Source organism: Heliangelus exortis, chromosome 6 (assembly GCF_036169615.1).
Source record: "Heliangelus exortis chromosome 6, bHelExo1.hap1, whole genome shotgun sequence".
In the NCBI taxonomy this organism is placed as follows: Eukaryota; Metazoa; Chordata; class Aves; order Apodiformes; family Trochilidae; genus Heliangelus; species Heliangelus exortis.
This window is the reverse complement of record NC_092427.1, coordinates 11,953,965-11,976,227: the sequence shown is the minus strand read 5'-3', so window position 1 is coordinate 11,976,227 and position 22,263 is coordinate 11,953,965. Positions and strand designations below refer to the sequence as shown.

Sequence of the window (22,263 nt, the reverse complement as noted above, 5' to 3'; positions counted from 1 at the left end):
CAATGAACCAGGAAGAGCTGATGATTGAATTTCATCCAGTTCCAATAATTACTTCTACAAGATGAGAACTGCCGCAGTTTTTCCCATACACACACACACACCCCCAGAACCAGTGATTACATAAATGACCTTTAGATCCAAGTACAGTGACTCACCAGTGTACTGCAAAAGAACAAAGCTAAGGTACAGCATCTCTTAAATTAAGTGAAATGTTCAGTAACTTCTACTGAGTAAGGCATTTTGGTTTGCAGAGTTAAAACAACATTTCTACAGATTCATTTGGGTGCTTAAGGGACTACTTTGAAAGAAACTCTAAGTAAAGCAAAATTAAAACTGCAATAAAACATTTTCTTAATAACCACAGATCAAGTTCTGCTGGTATGTGAGAAAACACAATATTTCATATCAAGCCTTGACTCCAATGCAAAGTAACACACAACCCATGTTGTTCTGTGTTCCTGTGAGCAAGCATGTATCTAAGAGCACTGCCCACACACAGATACACCAGAAACAGACCAAGCTGCCTGCAGTTTTATGATTTGTACTGATACAAACCATCCCGAAGCTGATCCATGTCATCATCAAACACTGCTTCCTTCAGGGCAGTCTTGTCATAAGTGCTAATTGTGTCAGCATAAGGATAGGGGTTATATTCTCGAGCACGTGGCCCTGAAAAGGCGCGAGGAGGCTGGGTGTTAAGCAGTGAGGTTTTGTTATCCAGAGCCATCCTTCCACCTTCCACAGTGTCGCTACTTCCACGGACATCACTGGTGGGCACAGCGAGGCCACCATCTCGAGACACCTGGGGAGAAAACAGAGAAAAGACATGAGCACTCAAATTCTGTGGAAGCTGTAGTTCCTTTGAGGTTCACCCACCAACATGAAGCAGCATACAACTGTTTACATGTACATAATCCTTGAGCAAAACTTAGATTACCAACTCTTTCCCTTACGCAACTACAACTGTGTGTAACTACAACTTCCAAAAGTATCTCATTATTCCTGATTCTAAGTTAATATTGCCAAAACTGGGCTCTAGAACAGGGACCAGTTTTCTAAGAAAGGACAATGAAGCAACATCATGGTCATGTTATTACACAACACACTGATAGAGAAGACTGGATGATGTTTAGGAAGCTAACATGAAATGAACAACTGAAGGGTCCTGAAGAAATATCTCTGACCAAGAATTTTTTGCCTTGAACACTAACTTGATCTTCTAACCTAAACTTGCTCTCTTAGAAAGGAAGCAAGAATGTCATAGGATCTTAGAATGCCTCTGTTTGGAAGGGACCCAAAAGGGACATTCTTTTAAGATTCCTGTAAATTCTGAAGTCCATGTGTTTAATTAAAACCAACAGCATCTCACACATTAGGTAATTCTGTAACCATTCATGCAGCATAAGGTACCTTATGAACTGTGCATTCAGAGTGACTCTGGGTCCTTCCTACCCATCAAATTATTTAAGAAGCCTCTGAGGGAAAGCATCCTCACCTGAATTTTAAGAACCAACATATCCCATTACAGACCTGACTATACACAGTGAAAAAGCCACTACTGAGCCTTGCTGATCCTGAGGAACACAAGCAGTTTCCTCCCACAGAAACCCAATAAGCACGTTTCACAGGACGCTGGAGTTCAAAAGGACTGCATTAGTGGGGTCTCATAAGTTAGGTATAAGAATTTAGCAACCAATAAACCAAAGACACTTGCAAGAATACAGAAGGAACAACTGGATTTTATACACTAACAATCCAAAGTCAGGTTTAAACACAGTATTTTAAAATTGTATCTATCCAGGCACATCAACTGATGGAATACTTACAATGTCACAGTCTTTCTTTCCATCACGTTTGATTGGCTCATTCAGGTCCTCTTGACTACGGAAACTAAATTTTTCAATTGCTTCTGTGACTCCACGAAGAGAGCTGTAGATTTCATCAGAATTTAGGTTCTCCGTGTCATAATCCAGCATACTAAAGACCAAACGTATATGAAATGTTACATATGAAATTGGAATTTGCTCTTGACTGTTAACAAAAACAATGCCAAGTCAGAGACTGATGATTTGGTGCACCCTTTCTAGCAGTGACTTGTAAAAAATTACAGATGGAACCAAAGCAGACTTCAGGTCTGAGTCTCCCTTCAAACAGGGCTTAATCCAAGAGAAACTCAGGTCTACTGTTTGACTGTTTGCTACATTACACAGCAGTGAGTGTGCTAGCATCTGTAAACAAACAAAAAACATATTCCCAGAATGATAGTGTCATTATTTAAAAAACAGGAAAATTAAAAAAAAAAAAAAATCACTGTGAGAACTCAAAGGACTGTAACAACTACTGGAAATTAAATCGATGAAATTTGAGTTTCACAATGCATCAAATATATTCTATCAATGGATTCAAATGTGACAGATTTAAATGGAAAGAAAAACGTACCTTGATGTAAAACTTAGTCTAGCATGTCACTTTTTCATTTATAGAGTAGTAAAACCAAAACCACTTGCATGATGCCTTGATAAAAGATGTATTTCAAAATGTACTGAGCCTAAGTTTGGGAATTCTCTCAACCCAAGAGTGATGCTTTCTTGCAGTCTATCTGCTCCTCAGAAATTCCTCAGCAGCATAAAGCCACATAAGTTTTGGGATTCCTTGAGGAGTCATCCAAAATTAAGTTCCATGAAAAAATGGCTGGCATGCAGGGACAGATGATATGAAAAGATGTGGCTAGAAATAGAAGCTCTGACAAGCCTGGAGAAAATGAAAAGGCATTATGGGCAGGGATTTGCTCTATCTAGGAGAAGTTGAATTTTCACAACAATCAGTTTTCCAAGACAGATTTAATGAAGAGACCCAGTAACTGAGAACAATTTCTCTGGGGGTGTCCCGGATCTTAGCAGAGCCAGAAACAAAAAAAACCCAAAAGAATTTGAGACATTTACATCAAGTTGTTTGTCAATAAATGGCAAGAAGTGGCTCCCTACAGGGGTGAATTACTATTTCTTAACTGCTGGGGAAGGATGACAGGATGGGCTTGAAGGAGAATGGCTGAACAAAGAGCTGTATTCCTTTTCCACAAAAGGAAAATTCCCTGTGAGGGGAGTGGGAAAAATACCAAAACAAACCAGAAAATGCTTTACTGAATCCTGGGCACACAACTATTATTTTCAACAAAACTAAAAGTAAGATGTTTAGTATCTAGAACCACTACTTTTTTTTTCTGGAAGAAAATCAAGAACTTCAGACAGAGGACAAGAGTGGTGTTGCCCAGATCCTTTGGGATTAACACAGTGAAAATAGTCACACTCCCTGGCTCCCAAGCAATGAGCCTGCTCTAAACTCACACAGTATCAGCACCATGGATTCTGGCAAAGAGACCAAAGAACAACTCCCACACTCTGAACAGTGTCTGTCAGCCCAGAAAGAGAAACACTTAAAGAACAGACCAAGATCAGGAAACAAAAGCTGGTTATAAACCTACAGAAGTCAAAGTATTCAGGGCTTTTCAGGCAGCCGAATGACACTACTGCACTGTGATGGCTTTCCAGACAAAAGTGAATGCAGTTCTTAGATTCATTATAAACATCAGGCAGGGATAGGACAATCTTTGTTTCATATAACCTCAAAAATATTAATTTTCAGCTCATTTAAACAACAGATCTTGGGGGGTTCTTCTCTCAATGGTCAAGTAAGCCATGAAATCATCATTTGAAAAGGTATATATGTGACTATATGCAGGTACCCACACCAAGAGATGACATAACTTACCAAACATCACACAATGAATTCCATGCTAAATACTCACAGATATACTGACACTAAATCTTCTGCTACAACTATTGCTTCTTTCCTCAAGGATCATTTTGCCCTACAATACTACCAAAGAATAGATACAAGTACAGACTGCAATGCTACAGGACTATGGCAATTTCTCAAAGAGCCACTAATCTGATGGATTTTTCAAAGCACAAAACCACATTTTAATAAAAGTATGAAGAATCTTATTTCAAGAATAAGCCTGTTCAGAAGATCACATTATGGCAGTGTTCAACATTAATAAAAAGTCTACACGTGAACACACACATCTATTGACAGTATGTGTGCTGGAATACTTCACAGACAACACAATGGGGGGGAATAAAAATCAAATGAAACTACACCCACCTTTCAGGGGAAAAAAAAAAAGGTACATATGGAAAAAAAAATATGACCCATGCAGAAGACTAGAGGAAAGTCACAGGATGAATAAGAAGTAAGTAGAGATGAGCAGTGTTTAGGGATGTCACAACATTATTTTCCATCTTCTTCTGCACTAAAACAATGCAGCTCTCTACAAGTTTACCAGGAAACAATTTGGCAATTTTCCACTCTGACATAATTACGTCCATAAACTATTATTCAGTTTCCAATCAAAACTACATGTTAGTAATCAACAGTTCAGGATTCTCAAGCAGTACACAGTAACCCACCTCCTTGCACTTTCAGGCTCTGGGCTGCAATATATGCCAAATTATTTCAAACCTTGGTGTCAGCTTTTGAAAGGAGGAAACAAATTCTCAACAGGTTTAAAGCTAAAAATCAACATGGATCTTTTCCACAGATCTCCTGGTGTCCTGGAATACTTAGAAAGCTGATATAAGATTTAAATTCTGCAGGTATTCATATAGCTACAGAGTATAGGATTCTGTTTTCTCCCTCAGACATCAGTTTCCTAGATTTTGAGCCCTCAAAGAAGAATTTGTTTGCTTTTCTTCCAATAGTTTTTTTTTTTTAACATTTTCTTGCTTCAAGGGAAGTCTATTTATAGTCCTTCCTCAGGTAATAGGTGTATTTAAGTCAGGAGAAACCACATCTATGGAAAGCCTACTGAGAACGTATAAACTTTAAAAAATCCAAGGAATTTAGCATAAAGGTGTGACAAACTAAACTTTAATTTAGAAGGGTTTTTTACTAAAACCACTATATAGTTTTAGTTTGGTATGCTGTTTAAAAGTCTGAATGCAGTTTGGAACAAAATATGAGGGCAAAGGAGGAAAAAGGTGTCCAAATTAGTAATTGGTAGCCTCTAAAATTGTACTTCCTGCAAGATTTAATTTCAATACTATAAATTTCCAAGATGTTTATTGTCCTACAAATATTCACTGCCACAGATGTGAAATCACTGCTGAGCTGTATTAGCCTGTTTGAAAGTACTCACATGCTGCTTGCACAGTACAGCCAAGTTGAAAGTCACCCTGCACTCTCATAATTCAACCAGGGCCCGCTGAAAGTGCTCAGCAACTGTGTTCTGCATTGGGAACCAAACGTGAAACATAACATCCATTCTGGAAACCTGGCAGGGAGGAAAAGTTTGGAAAACTCCACCTTTTCCAAGTGTCAGCAAGTGGCTGCCTGCCACCTTCCTCCCCTGAAAGCTCTTGTCATCTCTTTTCCTTTTCCAACCAAAGGCTCTGCAAATCATTGCCCACATTTGAACAAATTCCACAGTGAGAAAGGGAAATAATACTGTGACACCTCAGACAAGTTGGTTTAACAGGTAGCTTGTTACCTGGGAGAGTAAGAGCGTCTGAAAGTCTTGTGGGAAGGAGCAGTGGGGATGGAGTTAGGCTGAGAAAGGGGAGGGGGGTGCTTCGACAGCCCATCTGCACTCCAACCCCAGAACCGACTGCCGTGATCAGAAGAGAAAAGAAAGAGAAAAAACAGAGAAAGGAGAGGGAGGGAAAAAAAAAAAGAAAAAAAAAAAGAAACTATAATCTGAGTGGCTTAGTGCTGTCATGCTGCCTTGGAGAGAGAAAAAAATTAATAGAAACAAAATTAAACAAGAATACTCCATTGGGCCCTGTAAGTCATTGTTTTGGCCTTTATTATCAATTTCCATTTTTACTCCTACATAATGATATAGTTCACTGAAGAATAGTCCTTCCTTGTACTAACCAGTAAATTTTACAAATATCTATGGCTTCTATGAACAACTCTTTAAATGCTCCAAGTGAACAATCTCTGACCACACATTTTCATTCAAACTCTGAGCAGGTATTTGCAAGCAATAGGATTTCCTTCAAAGACACAAAAGCTCCAGTTTATTTTTTCCCCGAACATCCAAAAGTAGTTTATCAAATTTAGCTCCCAGCACCTCTGTAAGAGCCTGCAGCCAGGCCCTGTGCAATCAACAAACCTTTGCAGCACTTAGGATCTGATCCTTTCTCACCAAATTCAAACTTATTCCAAATATGCAGCAAGTGAAAGTCAGACTAGGGTCTATACTGTATATTGTAAATTGGGGACTTGGCCCAGGTGTGAGCAGACAAACCTGGGAAGACTGGATGAAACCAGCCTCTAAGTCCATTCAGATATCTCATCTAATTTCCACAAGCCTCTTCCAGTTACTGTTTGATTCTGTGCCTTTGGGTCAAGGCAATTGTGCCTATTTGTCTAATCTTTGCTCTTGTCCTGTTCCCATTATAGGACACAGATTTTCAAATCTATCCTCTCAATGAGAATATAAATCCTTGAGCTGCTGGAGTATTCAGGACACCACTTTGTTTCTATTAAGTTTAAGTACACTGTCTTAGAAAGTCACATTTGTGTATATGCAAGTGAAAGATACTGCAAGATCAGAAGTGGCAAAACAAGAATTGCTCCAGTGGAAACAGCAGCAAAGTCAGTTAAAAACTCTCCTGAAGAGTGGTGTCAAGAAATTCACCCATTAACCAGCCATCCAAAACCATAGCTATTACATGCAACTATTATGGAAACACAAGAGACACCCAACTGCTGATCAGAAGTCCCATAGCTCACGTCTCCCCTACCTGCAAACTGGACACCAAACAATGTAGGCTTCTCTTTATTGTATAAGGTGGGTGGCTCATTTTAATTCTTTTCCCTTGACCTGCCTTGCTCAACTTACTAAATCTTATTTTCTAGTCATTGAAAAAATAAGCATGTAAACTTACATAGTCAACCAAAATTGTTATACTTTTATTTTGACGCATTTCCTCTAGATGTCTTTGAAGGACTAAATCATGTGTGTGTGTGTGTGTGTGTATGTGTTAGTAATTGCAACAACACACAGGTTTCTGGGCTACTAAAGGCAGAAACAGTAGGGCAGACCTATTAATTTAATATTCCTTCAAATATTCCTACAAAACTCTAGGTGAAAATTCACAATCTGAATGGAACGTTTGCATTTGCAGAAGTTAATCTGCCTTCAGAACAGTATTCCTACACAGGATGACTTCACAACCTTCCTTTTTGTCATACGATATATAATTTACTAAATGTCATAAGATTTTCTCTGTACAACAGAAAGTCAAGCCATTCATCTGAGCATTACCCAGGAAATATTCTTTCAGTCAGAAGTCTGGTTTTCTTCCTACTATTTTTAGTCTTTCCAAGTACCCTCTCTTGCTTTTCTTCTTCAGAAAACATGTCTATCCTCCATAACTCCTCTCCCCAAAAGCTAGAAATGTCAAGACAAAAAAAGCAAGTACAATGCAGAAGTAAATCACAGATGCAGTGGATATGTTTTAATGACCATGAAGCAGAACTGGATAGAGCAAATGAAAGCAGAAGAAAGGACCCTGCCCAAGGCCCTGAAAGCTGGACATTAACATCAGGAAATACTTAAGCCGACGTTATCATCCTGATAGGGAAATTAGTTGTTTGCAAAGTCCAGTTCAACCAAAACATTCAAAATCTATTCAGGGAGCTCAAATACACATACACATAAAAATTTTTTTAAAATCAGTGATCTAAAATTCAGTTGTACTGGCAGTAACATGGGAGAAGTAATATCACCTAAGGGCAATGGCACATATACTGTAGAAATTCAGTATCAATAAAGCCTTGCTGATTAATATTGCCCACAAACCATCAGTAACATGGGAAGCAACTATGCTTATCAGCATTTCTATATTCCTACAGGACCCAAAGTATCCTTTCTATACATATCTCAGCCCCCAAGACATGTACATGATTCTTCCAATATGTACATCACAAAGAAATTCAAAGAAAAGTATAATCTTCAAAACCAAAGCTGGCATAAAGAACTGAAGATAATCTTCCAATTGACTACAGCCAGGCTTCCCATTCAAGACAGGGATAGACAAGGAAAGCAGGGCCTCTCAGCACATGGAGCACCCCAGGAATCAATGGGCAAACAACCTGGGTATAACCCTTCAGGGCAGTAGGTCCCATTAAAAGTTAAAGCCAAGCCTGATTTCAGAGGAGGGAAAAGCAGATAATCTTTGGGCATCTTTATCCTTTTACACTGCTATGAGAATATTCATGTGCACTCATTTTGCAAGTCTTAGAGAGAAGAGTCCCATTTTACATCACTGCTGAACAGCAAATGACAAGCATTTGTGATGGAAACATGACACAGCAGCATCTATACCAACAACTGCAACACTGCAGCATACCTTACTCTTCTGAAAGAAGGATGACCACAAATTCTGGAAACAGCTAAATTCTCCCTTGTTCTGTAAGCCAGGACCATGCTCAAGCTGTGCAACACAAGACATTTTCAAGAAGGATGAAGTCCAGCGAAGCCTCAGAAGCCACTGCCACTGATTTGCAGTATTTGTCACCATCTTTTCTGCTCCTGTTAACAATCTGCAGCTACTATTCAGAGATCATTTACCCCCCAAATTAGACCTTCTCCCCTGAATATTCCAAAGGGCTTTTACAACAGCTTCCACCTTCAACTATTAACAAAGAGTAACTTTTACACATGACTCTTGAATAATTAAATCCAGCAAGGAAGCAGGATACACTTCTTGAAGACACCTTAATTTCTAGATCAACAACTCCAAGAACTACATAGGAAATTGAAGGAATTTTTTTTTTTTACTGAAGAGAATTCCTGTAACTCTGCTCCAGTGGCAGTTTGGCCTTTTCAACTTACTGGCAGAATGCTCTGAAATTACATGCTCTATAACTATTCCTCAAGAATGTATCACAAGCAGAAAAAGCACTCCAGTTCCTTAACCCAAAATGGTAGAAAACAACAGCAGCAACAAAGTATGAAGATGAATGATTTAATCAGTATTTTGATACATGCATCCTGACATCAAGAGGTGAAAAGAATGCAGAGTCAAACTGAAAAACACTGAGTGAAGTGACAAAACACAAATGTGTCCCAGTGGCAAACCCAAAAAGCATGGTAAAAGGTCATGGATTTATAAAATAGGTGCCACATGCAAATGTGGCCATCAAAGCCACAATGTAACCACATGGGAGACATATTTCACTTTATAATTTCCCATGTCAGAAATCAGCAAGGCAACAATGCTCAACCAGTCAAAAAGGGAGCAAAATAGTCGGAGCCATTCCTCTGAAACAATTCCACTAAATTTCTTAACAAAACCTCTGTTGAAAAAACTCGCACCAGGCAACTCAACTTTGGCTTGCAACCTACAGCAGACTAAGGGTCACAGAGATATGTTTAGATATCAAGTTTTTCTCAGGAAACCCCATATGCTCCTCATATGCTGCTAGAATTAGTGTAACTGCTCTTTAAAGGCTAAAAGATTTTGTTTTTCCTGACACAGGGGAACTCATGTCTAAGAATTCCTCCAGACAAGGTTTAGGGAGTCACAACAGAGCTGATCCACAGATTTCAGTGGGAAGCACTATACTGGACTATAAACTACAGTTTTCACCCTACATGTTACCTTCTGTCTCTTCTATGCCAAAGGGAATCGACTTCCCATGGAAAAGCAGGGCATTTGCTGTCAGGAATAAAAGCTTATCCAGATAGCAGTCTAATATTTTCTTCCAGTATTTCCATGGTCCAGGAGCACACTGGTTTAATTCCTATCTTCTCTATTTAAAGTTGTTACAGTGCAAAAAACGTCCATTTCCAATATCCACAAGCCCCTATTTTCTCAATAAATAAGTTTTGGAGTCAACCAATACATTTTAGGGCAGCATCTGCAGCTTCAGCAAAACACCTGGTTGCAAGAGACTTGCTGCCAACAGGATCAGGCCATTGTTCTGCTGGTGAGAAGCCAGGAAAGTGATTTAAGGTGTTCAGCACTGAAACAGAGTCACCACTTCTGCTTGTTCTGCATTCACACAAGGTATAGGAGGAAAACAGGAGATTCAGTACTCTCTCAGAAGCACAAGCACTGCACTACAGTCGGATAAATTACCAATCACAAATGCATACCTAAAAAATAGACACAACCTGAAAACCTTTACCCGAAAGTTATCACAAACATTGAGCTATTTGCAACCTCAACAAGACCTCATTTCTAATGCTGCCATTTAATATTGCCTTTATTGAACCCTCAAATGTGATTCTGGAGATTTTGACAAAAAATATTCTAAGAAATGACATTAAGGTTACACAGATAACATAAGGACTGGAACACTGAAGTCAGTAACCAGCCATGTATTGTGTTCAAAACTTGCTTCTTTGGAGCAATCTACTGTAAACTTTTGGTCTTGTTTTTGCATTCAAAGTGATATTCTGCAATTGCACACTCAGTGTTGAAATCCTTTAATCTTTTGCAAGTGGTTTAATGAGGCAGCCACATTACCTTGGAGACAGTCCACCATGGGAACAGTTGGTAGGTGAAGTTAAGGGGCTGGTTCTGCTGCTGGAGTGCCGGGAAGGAGTCCGACCGAGGGTATTGCTGGGGGAACCCTGACACAGAAGCAGGAAGACAGGGATTAGCAATGTGTCACCATGCACAGGCAGGAGTACACAGCAACAACAGGTTCAAACACTGTCTTTGCTCATGCTAGGCAAGCTTACTGCAGCTTTGGTGCTGGCTCTTGACCTAAAAGTCTAAAACCATGGTTCATGTATTTAGTATATTCTGGAAAGTACTGCTCTGAGCATGAAAAAAGTACATGTGCACTTTTCTATGATCCACAGAACCTACAGCTTTAACCAAACCACACATGTGGACTGTAAACACCACCACAGAAATGATTTACCCATCCACCAAGCTACCCTGCTTTTTAGACACTCCTTTCCAGACTCTGAAGCATGTAAGACCATATTACTCTGGCAATTTAACAATTTAATTACAGAGCTATTTTCTGCATTGTCTAAAGCATTTTAATTGTGCTTGTTATGAGCATAAGTAAGCAATCTAACTTATCATTTTTCCACTGGCCTGCACAATCATTTATACCACAGCAAAATTAATAGAAATTGCTCCCAGTTCTGACACTTCACACAAGGTGGAAGGGACTAGAGAATCCAGTCCATTTGCCTGGAAGCCTAACATTGCAGTTCTAACTTCAAACAAAGGTCTACTTATCCCTGTGGAAGTGCAAAGATGGAAGGGCTTGAATTCCAGCAAATTTCACAAGCCTTCTACACAAATAAGGCAAAAAAACATCCAAATCATTGCTGCTCTATGAGTAAAAGTTTAGAAGGACACTTAAATTTCTACTAACATATTCCTTCAGAGAAATAAAAATACCAAAGAGTTTCATGTAAAACCAAAAGATAAGGTGATAGGTGTAGACTGAGAAGACCTAGTAGGTCACATTAGAGATCCTGCAAGCTTCTTATTAAACAATGTATTTCTTATTAAACTGACTCCAATAGTAGTAAACTCAGAAAATCTCTAGGATCAGGATCTCTGTTTTAGTCAGATGATCACTACTGGCAGGATTTTCAAAAGCATCACCCACTTGAAAGCACAAATCCTATCAACTTTCATGCACTTTTCAATCAATTTTTTACTTTAAAAAAAATAAAATATCTGTACTGGTTATGAGTATATTAAATTTAAAAATAACTGAGATTTTTGTTTTAACAGTCCCTATAAAAGCAACAAACAGAAGCCTCTTGCCATATTGCTTCAAGGCAACAGCTACAGATAACTCATGCTACTGAACATCTGCAACAGTTTATCAGTGAGCTGCTGTCTTTGGGGCTCTGCTGTTTGCAAGGACAAGAGCCTCTCACCACACTGGTGTTACTGGAGTTCTTGAGGTGGTTGTGCAGAAGCTTGGTAGCACCATCCTGGAATGTTTTTGGCAAGGCACCAAGTAACATGGTAAACTCAGGAGTGTTCAATTCAAACAGAGAAATCAGGACTATTTGTGCTGCCTGAAAAGAAGAAAGAAAAGATCATCAATTTTTATTCTTTGAAAAGAGTATGCATTCTGTTGGTAACAATTCTGACTGCAAACAATGTGTCTTTTTGAACAAAAGAAGACTCCCACACTAGACAACTTTTTTCCATATTTCTTGTTATGATTCATAAGGAATTGTTAACTGCTATACTTAATGCTTGAGTTCTTAGAGCTTACAATATACTTTTGCATTTATATCATTAACTGCTCAGATGTAAAGCATTAACTGCTCTCTAGCATACAGCTAGTGAGAATATCTTACCATTGTGCTGATCAGCCTATATTTGAACTGAAAAAGTTAGTGAAAAAATTTACAAGAAACAAAACCAGAAGGTCAGACAAGTATAAACAATCTAGAACTACAATGTGTCTTTCCTGTGCTTTCTATTTCACATGCAAAGGGGACTAGATCTTTTCCCACCCAAGTTCTCCTCTTCTAAGCATCTGACTAAGCATCAGACAGACAATCCCTGCTTCTGTTTTCCTACCTCTCCTTACAAGTCTCACCATTGAGGCTGTTTCAGCAATGAAAGACTCCACTGTAAGCAGAAGATGTAAAGGGGTAATGAGAACCACCTTTCTCTCATCCACGGACAGGCTAAACCCCATCAGATTCCCTAAATGTAATGAGTGAAACCAGGGTAACATCAAAACGATAGAGAATTTTACTATTAATTTCACTGGACAGGGTTTCCCTATCTGTCTGGCAAAATAGCTGCCAGAACAGGATCTCCACTAATTCCGTTAGTAAACGTAAAGCTCTGTGTATCCTGGACTAAGACAATGGAATTCAATGGGAATAAAAGCAGAATAAATCACAGAGTGCAGAACTGCATGAGTAATTAACATCACATGTTCCTAACTGGACTTCTCCAGCAGTGTAAGACTCACATGGATTGCAAGAATCCTGTTTTTCTCCCTGTCTTTGCCTTGAAAATATACAGTTATAAAAAAATAAATTAAAAGAACAAGAAAAAAAATTATGAAGGATCTCTGATGGTCTGTAGGACCACCTTCTCCAAGAGGGGCATAGCTATTGCTACATTAACCTCCAGAATACATATCTGGATACAAAGCAGTGGCTTAGGCTCACAAGTAAGTAGCAAAGCTACACATGCTCTGAGTTTGGAGCAAGATACATACAGGCTTAGGAAGAGCAGACACCTGTGTCTGACTCCTTCTTGAACTTTCTAAAATTTCCTGAAAATGAAAAAGAACAAAAGGGTAACAGTAACATTCACTGCTGTGGTCACGAGTGAACTATGTTCATTGCTCTCATCAATTCAAAGGAGTTTTTAGTAAGCAGTGTGTTTGTAAAGTTTCAGTAATTAAGTGTATTTGCAGTTCCCTGTGGAGTGGAACCCCTTAGCAGATGAACTTGGGCACACAAAACCCCTTCTGTTGTGAGGGGAATCCAAGTACCTCTTAGCTTCAGGGTGCAAATTACAAATCAAGCTATTCTTTTCCTTCTGCTGTCAGCCACAATTTTACTGTAGCATAGCTTTGTATATAAAAAGTTTTTCAATTCACATCCTTTTCATGTGGCCAAAGAAACTGAGTCACATAACATTCAGCAGGCTTCCAAAGACTGCAGAGAGCAGGTCTTCAGACTCCTCATTCCAGATGGATCATGCTGCCTCCTGACAAATCTCTCACTGACTTGAACAGAAACACAGCATGGCAGTAGTCATTTCACACCAAAGATCTAAGAATGAAAGAAGTGGGGAAAAAAATTTCCCCACGTCTTTCTCAGCTCCATGCTATACCCTCCTCTGACCTTTAATTTTGGGCAACTCTGCCATTAAGCCTGCCTGGTATCCAACAAGGATGTCTAATTTATGTCCATTTTGACCCAAGAACTTCTGTTTTCACCTGCACAGTATTCTCTGTAATAAAAATATTACTGCAAGCAAGAGCTCTCAAAAGAACAATCAGAACATTGAACTGAATGCAATGTGAAAAACTCATGCCAAAGTACATTCCTGTTTGTGAATGGCATGCATATCCCAGATGGTTAGGAAGTAGACATGCAAATCTTCTGTCAGAACAAGCAGACCTTGTATGCATTGAGATTAAAAAAAAAAAGAGCAAAACTGATCAAGAAGGCTTCCCAGGTTGAGATTTTTCAAACTAGAATACCTTAAGAAATCAACTGGTAAGTCAGGAGCTGCTTGAGGGTAGAAAGGATTGAAGGTACCTTTGTCCCACACATCTCCCATCAGTTGGTTAGAAATAAGGTCATCCTTGGAGACCTTCTACATAAACAGAACAAATCAGGTGCCAGAGCAGACACACTCTACAATGAGACATTCTGGAGGTACCTTTCTTGTGTGTCAGAGGGGTCTAAGTTGCATTTTTCAGATCTGGGCAAAATCTTCAAAGCTCCACCAGGGACTTTATGACCCTGTGGCTTCACTTTGAAGCAGAGGGTTATCTAACTGGTACAGTTTAATCTGAACACACATATACAGATAGCACGTATGTGGTGCTACATGAGCATCTGAGTGATGTTTCAGCTCCCAGAAGTCACTTCAATTTTGTTACACTTTTTTGTTCTGGATTTAATGAAAACAAATGAAAACAGGAGTGTGTCCATCCTCCCTCTTTGCACAAAATCCAGGTTGTCTTCAGGAGTGTCTGCCAATATTCTCTACACCCTGTGCTTTTCAGTAGCTTTGCTGTTGCCTGCAAAAAGGTCATTGGGCTTTGAATGAAGCACTGAAAATTTGCTCACAATGCTTACAATTTTACGTAGCTTGAAAGAAAGCAGACTTATGATCTATGCTTTTTCAAATAAAGCAAAATGTTAACACAGCCTGGAAGCAGTGCTCCACTGAAGCTATCAAAATCAGCACTGGAGATACATGAGTTAACCTTGGCTGTTCTCTTTTTAACCAGTCCTCAGCCACACAGCTACACTTAAAAGTTTATTTCGGGCAAAAGTAATTACTTGAAAGTTCAGCCATAACTTCCTATTTAAGATTTAGGTCTTGGTCCTGCTACAAAAAAATCAACACTTACCACTGATCTCAAAAACTGCAAGGTCCACACTAGCTTGAAATCACATTTATAGCATGCTTCAAGTTTCATTCTTGCAATACTTGCAAGTTTGAACACAGTTAATTTTACTTCAGTAACAAAGAGTATAATGAGCAGTTTTTCTACATGTCTATAATTAGTTCTGGACACACCTGATGACCCTCTAAGTTTCATTTACCTAGCATACATTTATCTAGTCAGAAGACATATTTAACATATAATGTTTTTAAGAATTTTAAACCCACAGGCTGTGATTTTTCAGCTTGTGACAAACCAGTGGACATTTGCATCATCTCAGAATCACTGGTCATTTCTGGAAATCTTGGCCCTTGTTTCATTAAATTACTCCAGTAGTAGATAAATATAAAACAAATTTTAAAAATTATTTCTGTACACAATATATATGTTCTCCATGCAACAATATTCTCCATGCAACACTCATGCGTGATGATATATAGTCTGAAGAAAGAGTAATATTTGAATTTTCCCTTGCCTTTGTGTCCCTGCACCTTTCGTGTGGAACAGTAATGCATCTCCTCTCAGTGCATATACCACAGACCCTACAAATAATCTAATCTCAATGAAGCTGTTCTCTGCTGCCTTAAACTGGAGAAACTCCAGTGACTTTAGAACCTGACTATTCCAGTGAAGGGGTCTGGCTCCACCTCAGATCTTCAATCATTTGCAAAGGATTGCTTATGTAACTCGATTATTTTCCTCATTACAATGTAGCCAGGAAACAGGTTCCACAAGCCAGCAGAAACTCCCAAAGTTTCAAACTTCAGTCAGTGTAATCCATGCTGTCCAGAGTCAGCTGCAAAAGGGACCCAAAAGCTCCAGCAACTTTTGGGGTTTGTTTTCACCTAGACAGTAGGTGTTGGCCAGATTTATCAAAATCTGAAACTCTGTTGAATACAATAAAGCCTCTTTGAAATGGCTTGGGCTTATTAAGCAAAAAGATCAAGGGTAAAGTCCATTGATTCTAGAGAAGAAAGGTGGTCAGTGACCTAAGCTTAATACAAATGCCTTATGATTGCTGCTGGGGCTGGTCAAATAGACCAAGCAGAATAATCAGCTAGATGGCTGAGCTATATGAAAGCACTTTTAAGTTACTCAAACTTCTGTTGGCAATGAGCTCACAACACTGCCACCCCCACAGAAAGGAAAGACTGCAGACCCTGATTCTTTATGAGGAACTACAACAAGAGAATTAAAAGAAAAGCACACCAAAGCTAAAAATTACTTTGCAGACACACATACTTTTTTCAGACTCCCAGTCAAGGCCTCTTCACACAGCTAGACATTTGAGACGACAAACGAGATTAGTGTGATTAGTTCACACAGCTTTCAGTCTACCTGTTTACATTTTTCTTCCAAGTTTCCTTCACCAGGCCCTGAGGAAGCTGTAGTTGTCCTAGCTGGCAAATCCTCACCCACCCAACTATGCATGGTCTGGGTTTGACAAATAGGAAAGTTGGTATTATTTAGAAAAAGCATTGATTTCAACTAAATCATATATACAATATACATGCTATCTTTTTGCAGAAGAATTTTAATCAGTTGCTTTATTAATTTCAAGAGGAAAAAAAAGCATTAATATTTGTTTTACCCACAAGAGCATTTTTTTCAGCAGAGGGCAGCCAGCACTGGCTCCAAATTAAATTCAGTCACAGCTCTCAAGCTTACAGATCATCCCTCAATGCTTTGCTTTGGCAACCTCCTGATGGCCTCCACAACCACTAGAAGACCTCTGCTGAGGTGCAGAGCCTAAGCAGTGCTGCACCCAGATGGCACTGCTGCCTGGCCAGCCAGAGCAGGGCAGTAAGTGCTTGCATCTGCCTGCACCTATCTGTGCAGAAGTCTCTGAGTTCAGATGAAGAAGCAGTTAGGAAACTGCAGTCTCCTGACTGTAGTCCAGGCATCAATCTGATGCACCAGCACTGCCTAAATGCCTTTTATCACTTGATAGGTTGAGGGAAGATCCACACTACCATCTACTCACTTCTGAAATAGTCATACTCTGTATGCACCATCCATTGCAGCATCCAGTCTAAGGGAAATGTGATTTTAAAAACAGAGAGGCACTCTCTCATGTCACTTTGCATTATACTAAACTGGAGATGAAGTATAGATCCATGAGATCATGAGGCAGCATTAGGCAGCTGGTATTAGCAGACACTGGCATAGGGCAACACTTCGATTCTCCAATGAGCACAGCTGATGTTATTAATTCACATCTACTGAGAGTGTTTGCAGGCTCTAAACAAGTGTTATTTAAGTGTAGTTTCCAGCAGACAATTAAATGTTAGCTGGCATTAACCTGACAAACTATCAAACCAAACCTCCTGCTTGTTCCTTTTTCAGGTCTAGAATCATTTGAGCATGGACATCCAGCATTACTGATAGCATACATATATATTTATATAAAGCACAATTGCTTCACCAGTTCATACATAATCCAAGCATGTTAGATTGAGCACAGGTTTTTACACATACAGTTTTCCCAAAAGACTTCTATTAGAATATGCTGTTTACATCCACATCCTGAAAAGGAAGAATTTGTTTAACAGATTTAGAAGCAGAATTCACGTACAGATTAAATCCACATTGCTATTGTGTTTTAGACAGCACACACTTAATATATCATGAAAAGCTTTTTACAAGTCATAGGCAGTTGCATTACACGTGTCAAAGGCATCTCAAATAAGTACCAGCAAAAAGTATCCAGCACTGAATCATCACACATTTGGATTTCTGTTCCATAAGAGATTACAACACTTTATGCATGCTATCATTTTGTGACCTAGGCACAGCAAAGACTGTGGCAAAAATGTTCACTATCTCTGGAGAGCCAGATGTTACCCCAGAAGTCAAGCAATGGAGGCTGTTCTGAGTAACTCTGCTCCTTACAAAATGGCACCTATTGCAAAAAACAGGCTTCAGAACCAGAAATAGAGGTTACATTTCATTAACTGAGAACATTTTATTATAAAACTGGCAAGATACAAGTCTAAATTCTGAGGGGGAAGTTCCTACATATAAGCTAATAAAAAAGAAAAGTTTCTAAAGCAAGATTGTTTGCAATGAAACATGAGCTTTCAAAATCCCAGAAGTATGGCAGACTTGTCCATCACAGTGCAGAGAAAACAGAGTGTGGTCTATTTATTGGATGACTCTATAATGCATCATGTAAATATCACCTCTAATATCAATTTTCAAAACACACACATCACCTAGACCTATGTAGATGGGTGTGTATCTATATAAATGGCATGTGCACACAAACATATTACGCATAGACACACAATATAAACATGAGTATACACATCCCAAGGAGCATTTTCTCCTTATCTTGTACTACAGCTCTATTTTAAGTTCTACAAAATGTGCTTATATTACAAACTGCTTTCAACTCAAAGGATACCAGCAGGCTGTATAAAGTGAAGGGATTCATTTTAAGCAAACTTGTCCCAGCCCCATGTTTCCAACAAGCAGGTGATGTTTCCTTACACTGCGTACACTGCAAACATTTGGGCTCTAGTAGCTCTCTAGCATCACATTCAAAACAAACAGAAAATGACAGCTACTATTTTGGAAACACAGCTAGGACACCAAGATCCTTTTTGTTCCAATAGCATGAAATCAAGTAAACACTTAAGTCCACCAAGTGCCATCTTTTATATATTATGCTATTTTTCCTAAGACTGACTATGTTTAAATACCTGGAAGGAGTTCCACTGTGCATTTGGGCCGAGTTTGACTTCTTTAGGAATATTCTTTGGCTAAAAGGCTGAACTCAGCAGTATGGACACAGTCCCATTTAAGAATTCATTAGCCTGGAATTAAATCCTGAGGCCTGATTCTCTGGCAACTTGGGTCTTCATAGACTCTAAGATACCCAGATCTGGTGTAGGGACATTGCAAATGTGTTAGAGAAACCTCTGAGCCAGCAAGGCAAAAGCCTGTAACTGGGGAATATTACAATTTGCCATTCAAAAGTTTGTCTGCAAGCATCCTCTTTGCCACTGCTCCTATAACAGGCCATGACCTGTTTATTGTCCAGCAAAGATGAACAATGCCATTTCAGCTCACTTCAGAGTCTTTGGGAGTGCAGAAGTTTCTGCCTCAGAGTTGTTCAAATCAGCCTGATGCCAGGTGGAAAGCTAAAGCTCCAGGAGAGATTTTAGAAGTCCCGTGGCACAATATTACAAAGGAGCCCAATTTCATTCCCTAAGCAGTGTTTCCTTTCCTGTCTCTCACTGGTCTTCCTACAGACATCAAAGCAATATTTTATTCAAATTTGCTCTGGGCTTTATTAATAAATATGATTTCCTTATCAAAGTGACAATATCAATATGATATCTAGCACCACTAGTTAAAGTGGTCCTAAAATACATCTTCATTGCCTGCTGGAGCACATGGAAAGTTTTTTGACCTGCAGCTTTCTCTCTGAAAATTCATCTTCCAGTATACTTCAGAAAGTTTCTCAGTCAGTTTTAGGAAAAAAACTTGATCCCCTACTTGTTTTCTTTGGACACCTCTAGATTTCACCTGCAAACCAATGCTACCAGTCCAAGGAAGGGCCTACCTCTGGGTAGTCTGAGTGGGAACTGATCTTCATGCAAGTCACAGTAAACCAAACACTCTCCTGAGGTTTCTGATTCATTGCAATTGTTCTGTCTTTTTACCAAGTCCCATCCACTGTCTGTTCAAGGGCAGCCAATTACACCAGTAAAAGGCAGAACATTGTGTACACGTGGCATGAGGTTGCCACACAAACGTGTAAAAATGCATTCAGGCTTGTAAAATAAAACTACTGTAAGAATTTTTCATCAACAGAGAAGCCAGGCAGAATATCTGGCACAAAGGGGAAATTTCTTCTTCCCCTTGATAAGTAGTCCAAACAATGATCAGGCAATACAGATCTTGTTATCTACCACTAAGAGCAGATCTTGGCTGCCTAACAAGACAGTGGGCAATGCCACTGGCCTGTGACCTGAAAAGGCCATGTTCTCCTTCAGCTGGTGCAAGCTCCTTCTGAGCACTCACATCTTGTGTGCCCTCACAGACAACTCAATCCAGAGCACTCGTGTTTAATAAAAGTTTCCATTCACCCAAGCTTTGGACATGAGGCTTCTTTATAAAGGCCAGAATCAAATCAGAAGCTTCATTTTAATTTCCATTCTCAATGTGATGGCTCTTTTCCAAGATCAAAGTATTTTCCCATGCAGAGCCCAAGCCTGTCATCCAAATTCAATAAGCACTTTACCTACGTAAGGATTACATAACTTTGCTGGGAATATTAGTGATAACATGGTGAAGTTACTGACTTATGTCCTCAGACCAGTCATCCTGGTATTTGCACTTTGAGTTATTTTTCTGTGTGGTAATTAACTGACTTTTGTAAAACGACTAAATCAAATCTTAAACATTTTCCAGAGAAAAATCAGAGTTAACACCTTGTTATAGTAAGGAATAAATCAAGGCAGAGGGAAGTCAAGTGCAGCATACAAGGGTAGATGCTGATACAACCACAATCACAGCTCAGTTATCTGAAATCCTGATCTGTGCCCTGCCCATCAATACATTCTGCTTGAGGAAAAAAGCAGCAAGACAGCATGTGTGGAAATTGCCAGGTGTTCTCCTTGCACTGGAACCACATCTCATCCAGGTCTCCATGTAGTGCTGCATGACCTCTTCCTACCCAATGGCTTTGCCTCAGCATGCAGGACAAATGTCTTTCACCTTTCTTCTAGCAGTGCTTGCAGGAAGTAAATCCTAACTTAATACTTATGGGTGTTTACCCTGCATTCAACTGTCTTTAAAACAAGTCAAATATTTACCCATAACACACTGCACATCACCTTATTTTAAACATAAAGGTTGACAATAATTTTGACTGTACATAGTTCATGGCTACTATCAGCAGCTCAAATGGTTTCTGACATTTTGTCAATGACACTCTTTAATATCAGCTGTATGCTCCTCAGAGTACACCATGATTTTCTTGTGACAACAGAGCTTATGTTTAGCTACTGGTATCATTCCACATGAGACTATGAACTCCTTTATGCATAACTGCATTCCCTTTGACTAAATTTCTCTGATTTCACTAGCTAATAAAACATGGTCTGCAGATAAAGTGAGGTGTCAGACAGAAGTGTGCTTATGAAGTGCCATTTTAAGAATATGCAAACTTTTAAAACAAAGTCTTATCATTCAGTTTTTAGACTAAATACTACTTTTTTTTCCTATTTTTCTCCAAAGCCTTAACAGTATGGGGCAGGGATTTCCATGACCATCACACGGAGAACAGGATTAACAGACAGATGGTCACTAATAAAATTATAATCCCACTATTGACTGAGAATATAATCCATTTCTTGAACAGACACCTGAATTGCTACCACAGGATCTGATATGTGTGATTAATTGCATGCAGCAGCCACATAATTTTCCCACAGATGCGACCTTGAATTAAGTTAGGATACAGTAGCCCAAATCTAGGAAAGAACCACACTGGTGGTGGGACTGCATTTCTTGAGGAAGAGAGTTCCTGGCTGTTCCACAAGGGCAGTGGCAGAAGTATACCTGCACTGCACTACACCAGCCAAACCTCAGTACCCAAAATAAAATTTCCTCATCAGCTTGCAGGAGCAGGGTTGTTATTTAACACTTTTTACAGGCCTCTTGTAGTACTTTGATCATTTGAAGACTGAATTAGTCCCCCCCATAAACTCAACTGCTGCCTTCATTTTTAGGCTGTGACAATGTTCATAACATATGGGCTGCTTCACACTTAGAAAACCTCAGATCTTGAAAGTCACCATAATACATTCCACAAGGGCAGAATCTGCCCACCCTTAAATTAATATTTATATAGAAAAGGGTACTTTTTTCCAAGTCTCTAAAAAAGGAGGACAACTTTTTAATTGTTCTTCAGAACATTTAACCTGTCTGGGTTGGCCCTTGGTAATCCAGTTCATTACTGCATAATGAATTTATTAGACTGTTAACTAAAGTCCTGACAGAGATAATAGCCAATGATTGCTTATAAATCCTTTGCTGCAGTGTTTCTTCTAAAGCTTGTGGTTTGTACTATGTTCTTAATAAAATCATAGT

The 22,263-nt window shown here is 39.1% G+C and overlaps 1 protein-coding gene across 32 annotated transcripts in view; it reads right to left on the bottom strand.

Moving 5' to 3' along the window:
* Positions 1 to 22,263, bottom strand: part of CLASP1 (cytoplasmic linker associated protein 1) — a 175,972-nt gene that overhangs the window by 16,996 nt on the left and 136,713 nt on the right. For 15 of the 32 annotated variants that reach the window (XM_071746707.1, XM_071746695.1, XM_071746693.1 and 12 more), the window contains 6 exons: positions 16,498 to 16,593; positions 11,933 to 12,076; positions 10,545 to 10,651; positions 5,549 to 5,665; positions 1,827 to 1,977; positions 556 to 802 (listed from right to left, as the gene is read on the bottom strand). In XM_071746707.1, the coding sequence (XP_071602808.1) occupies positions 556 to 802; positions 1,827 to 1,977; positions 5,549 to 5,665; positions 10,545 to 10,651; positions 11,933 to 12,076; positions 16,498 to 16,593 (862 nt within the window). The remainder of the gene's footprint in view (positions 1 to 555; positions 803 to 1,826; positions 1,978 to 5,548; positions 5,666 to 10,544; positions 10,652 to 11,932; positions 12,077 to 16,497; positions 16,594 to 22,263) is intronic. The other 17 variants (XM_071746712.1, XM_071746713.1, XM_071746725.1 and 14 more) reach the window with 3 other exon arrangements.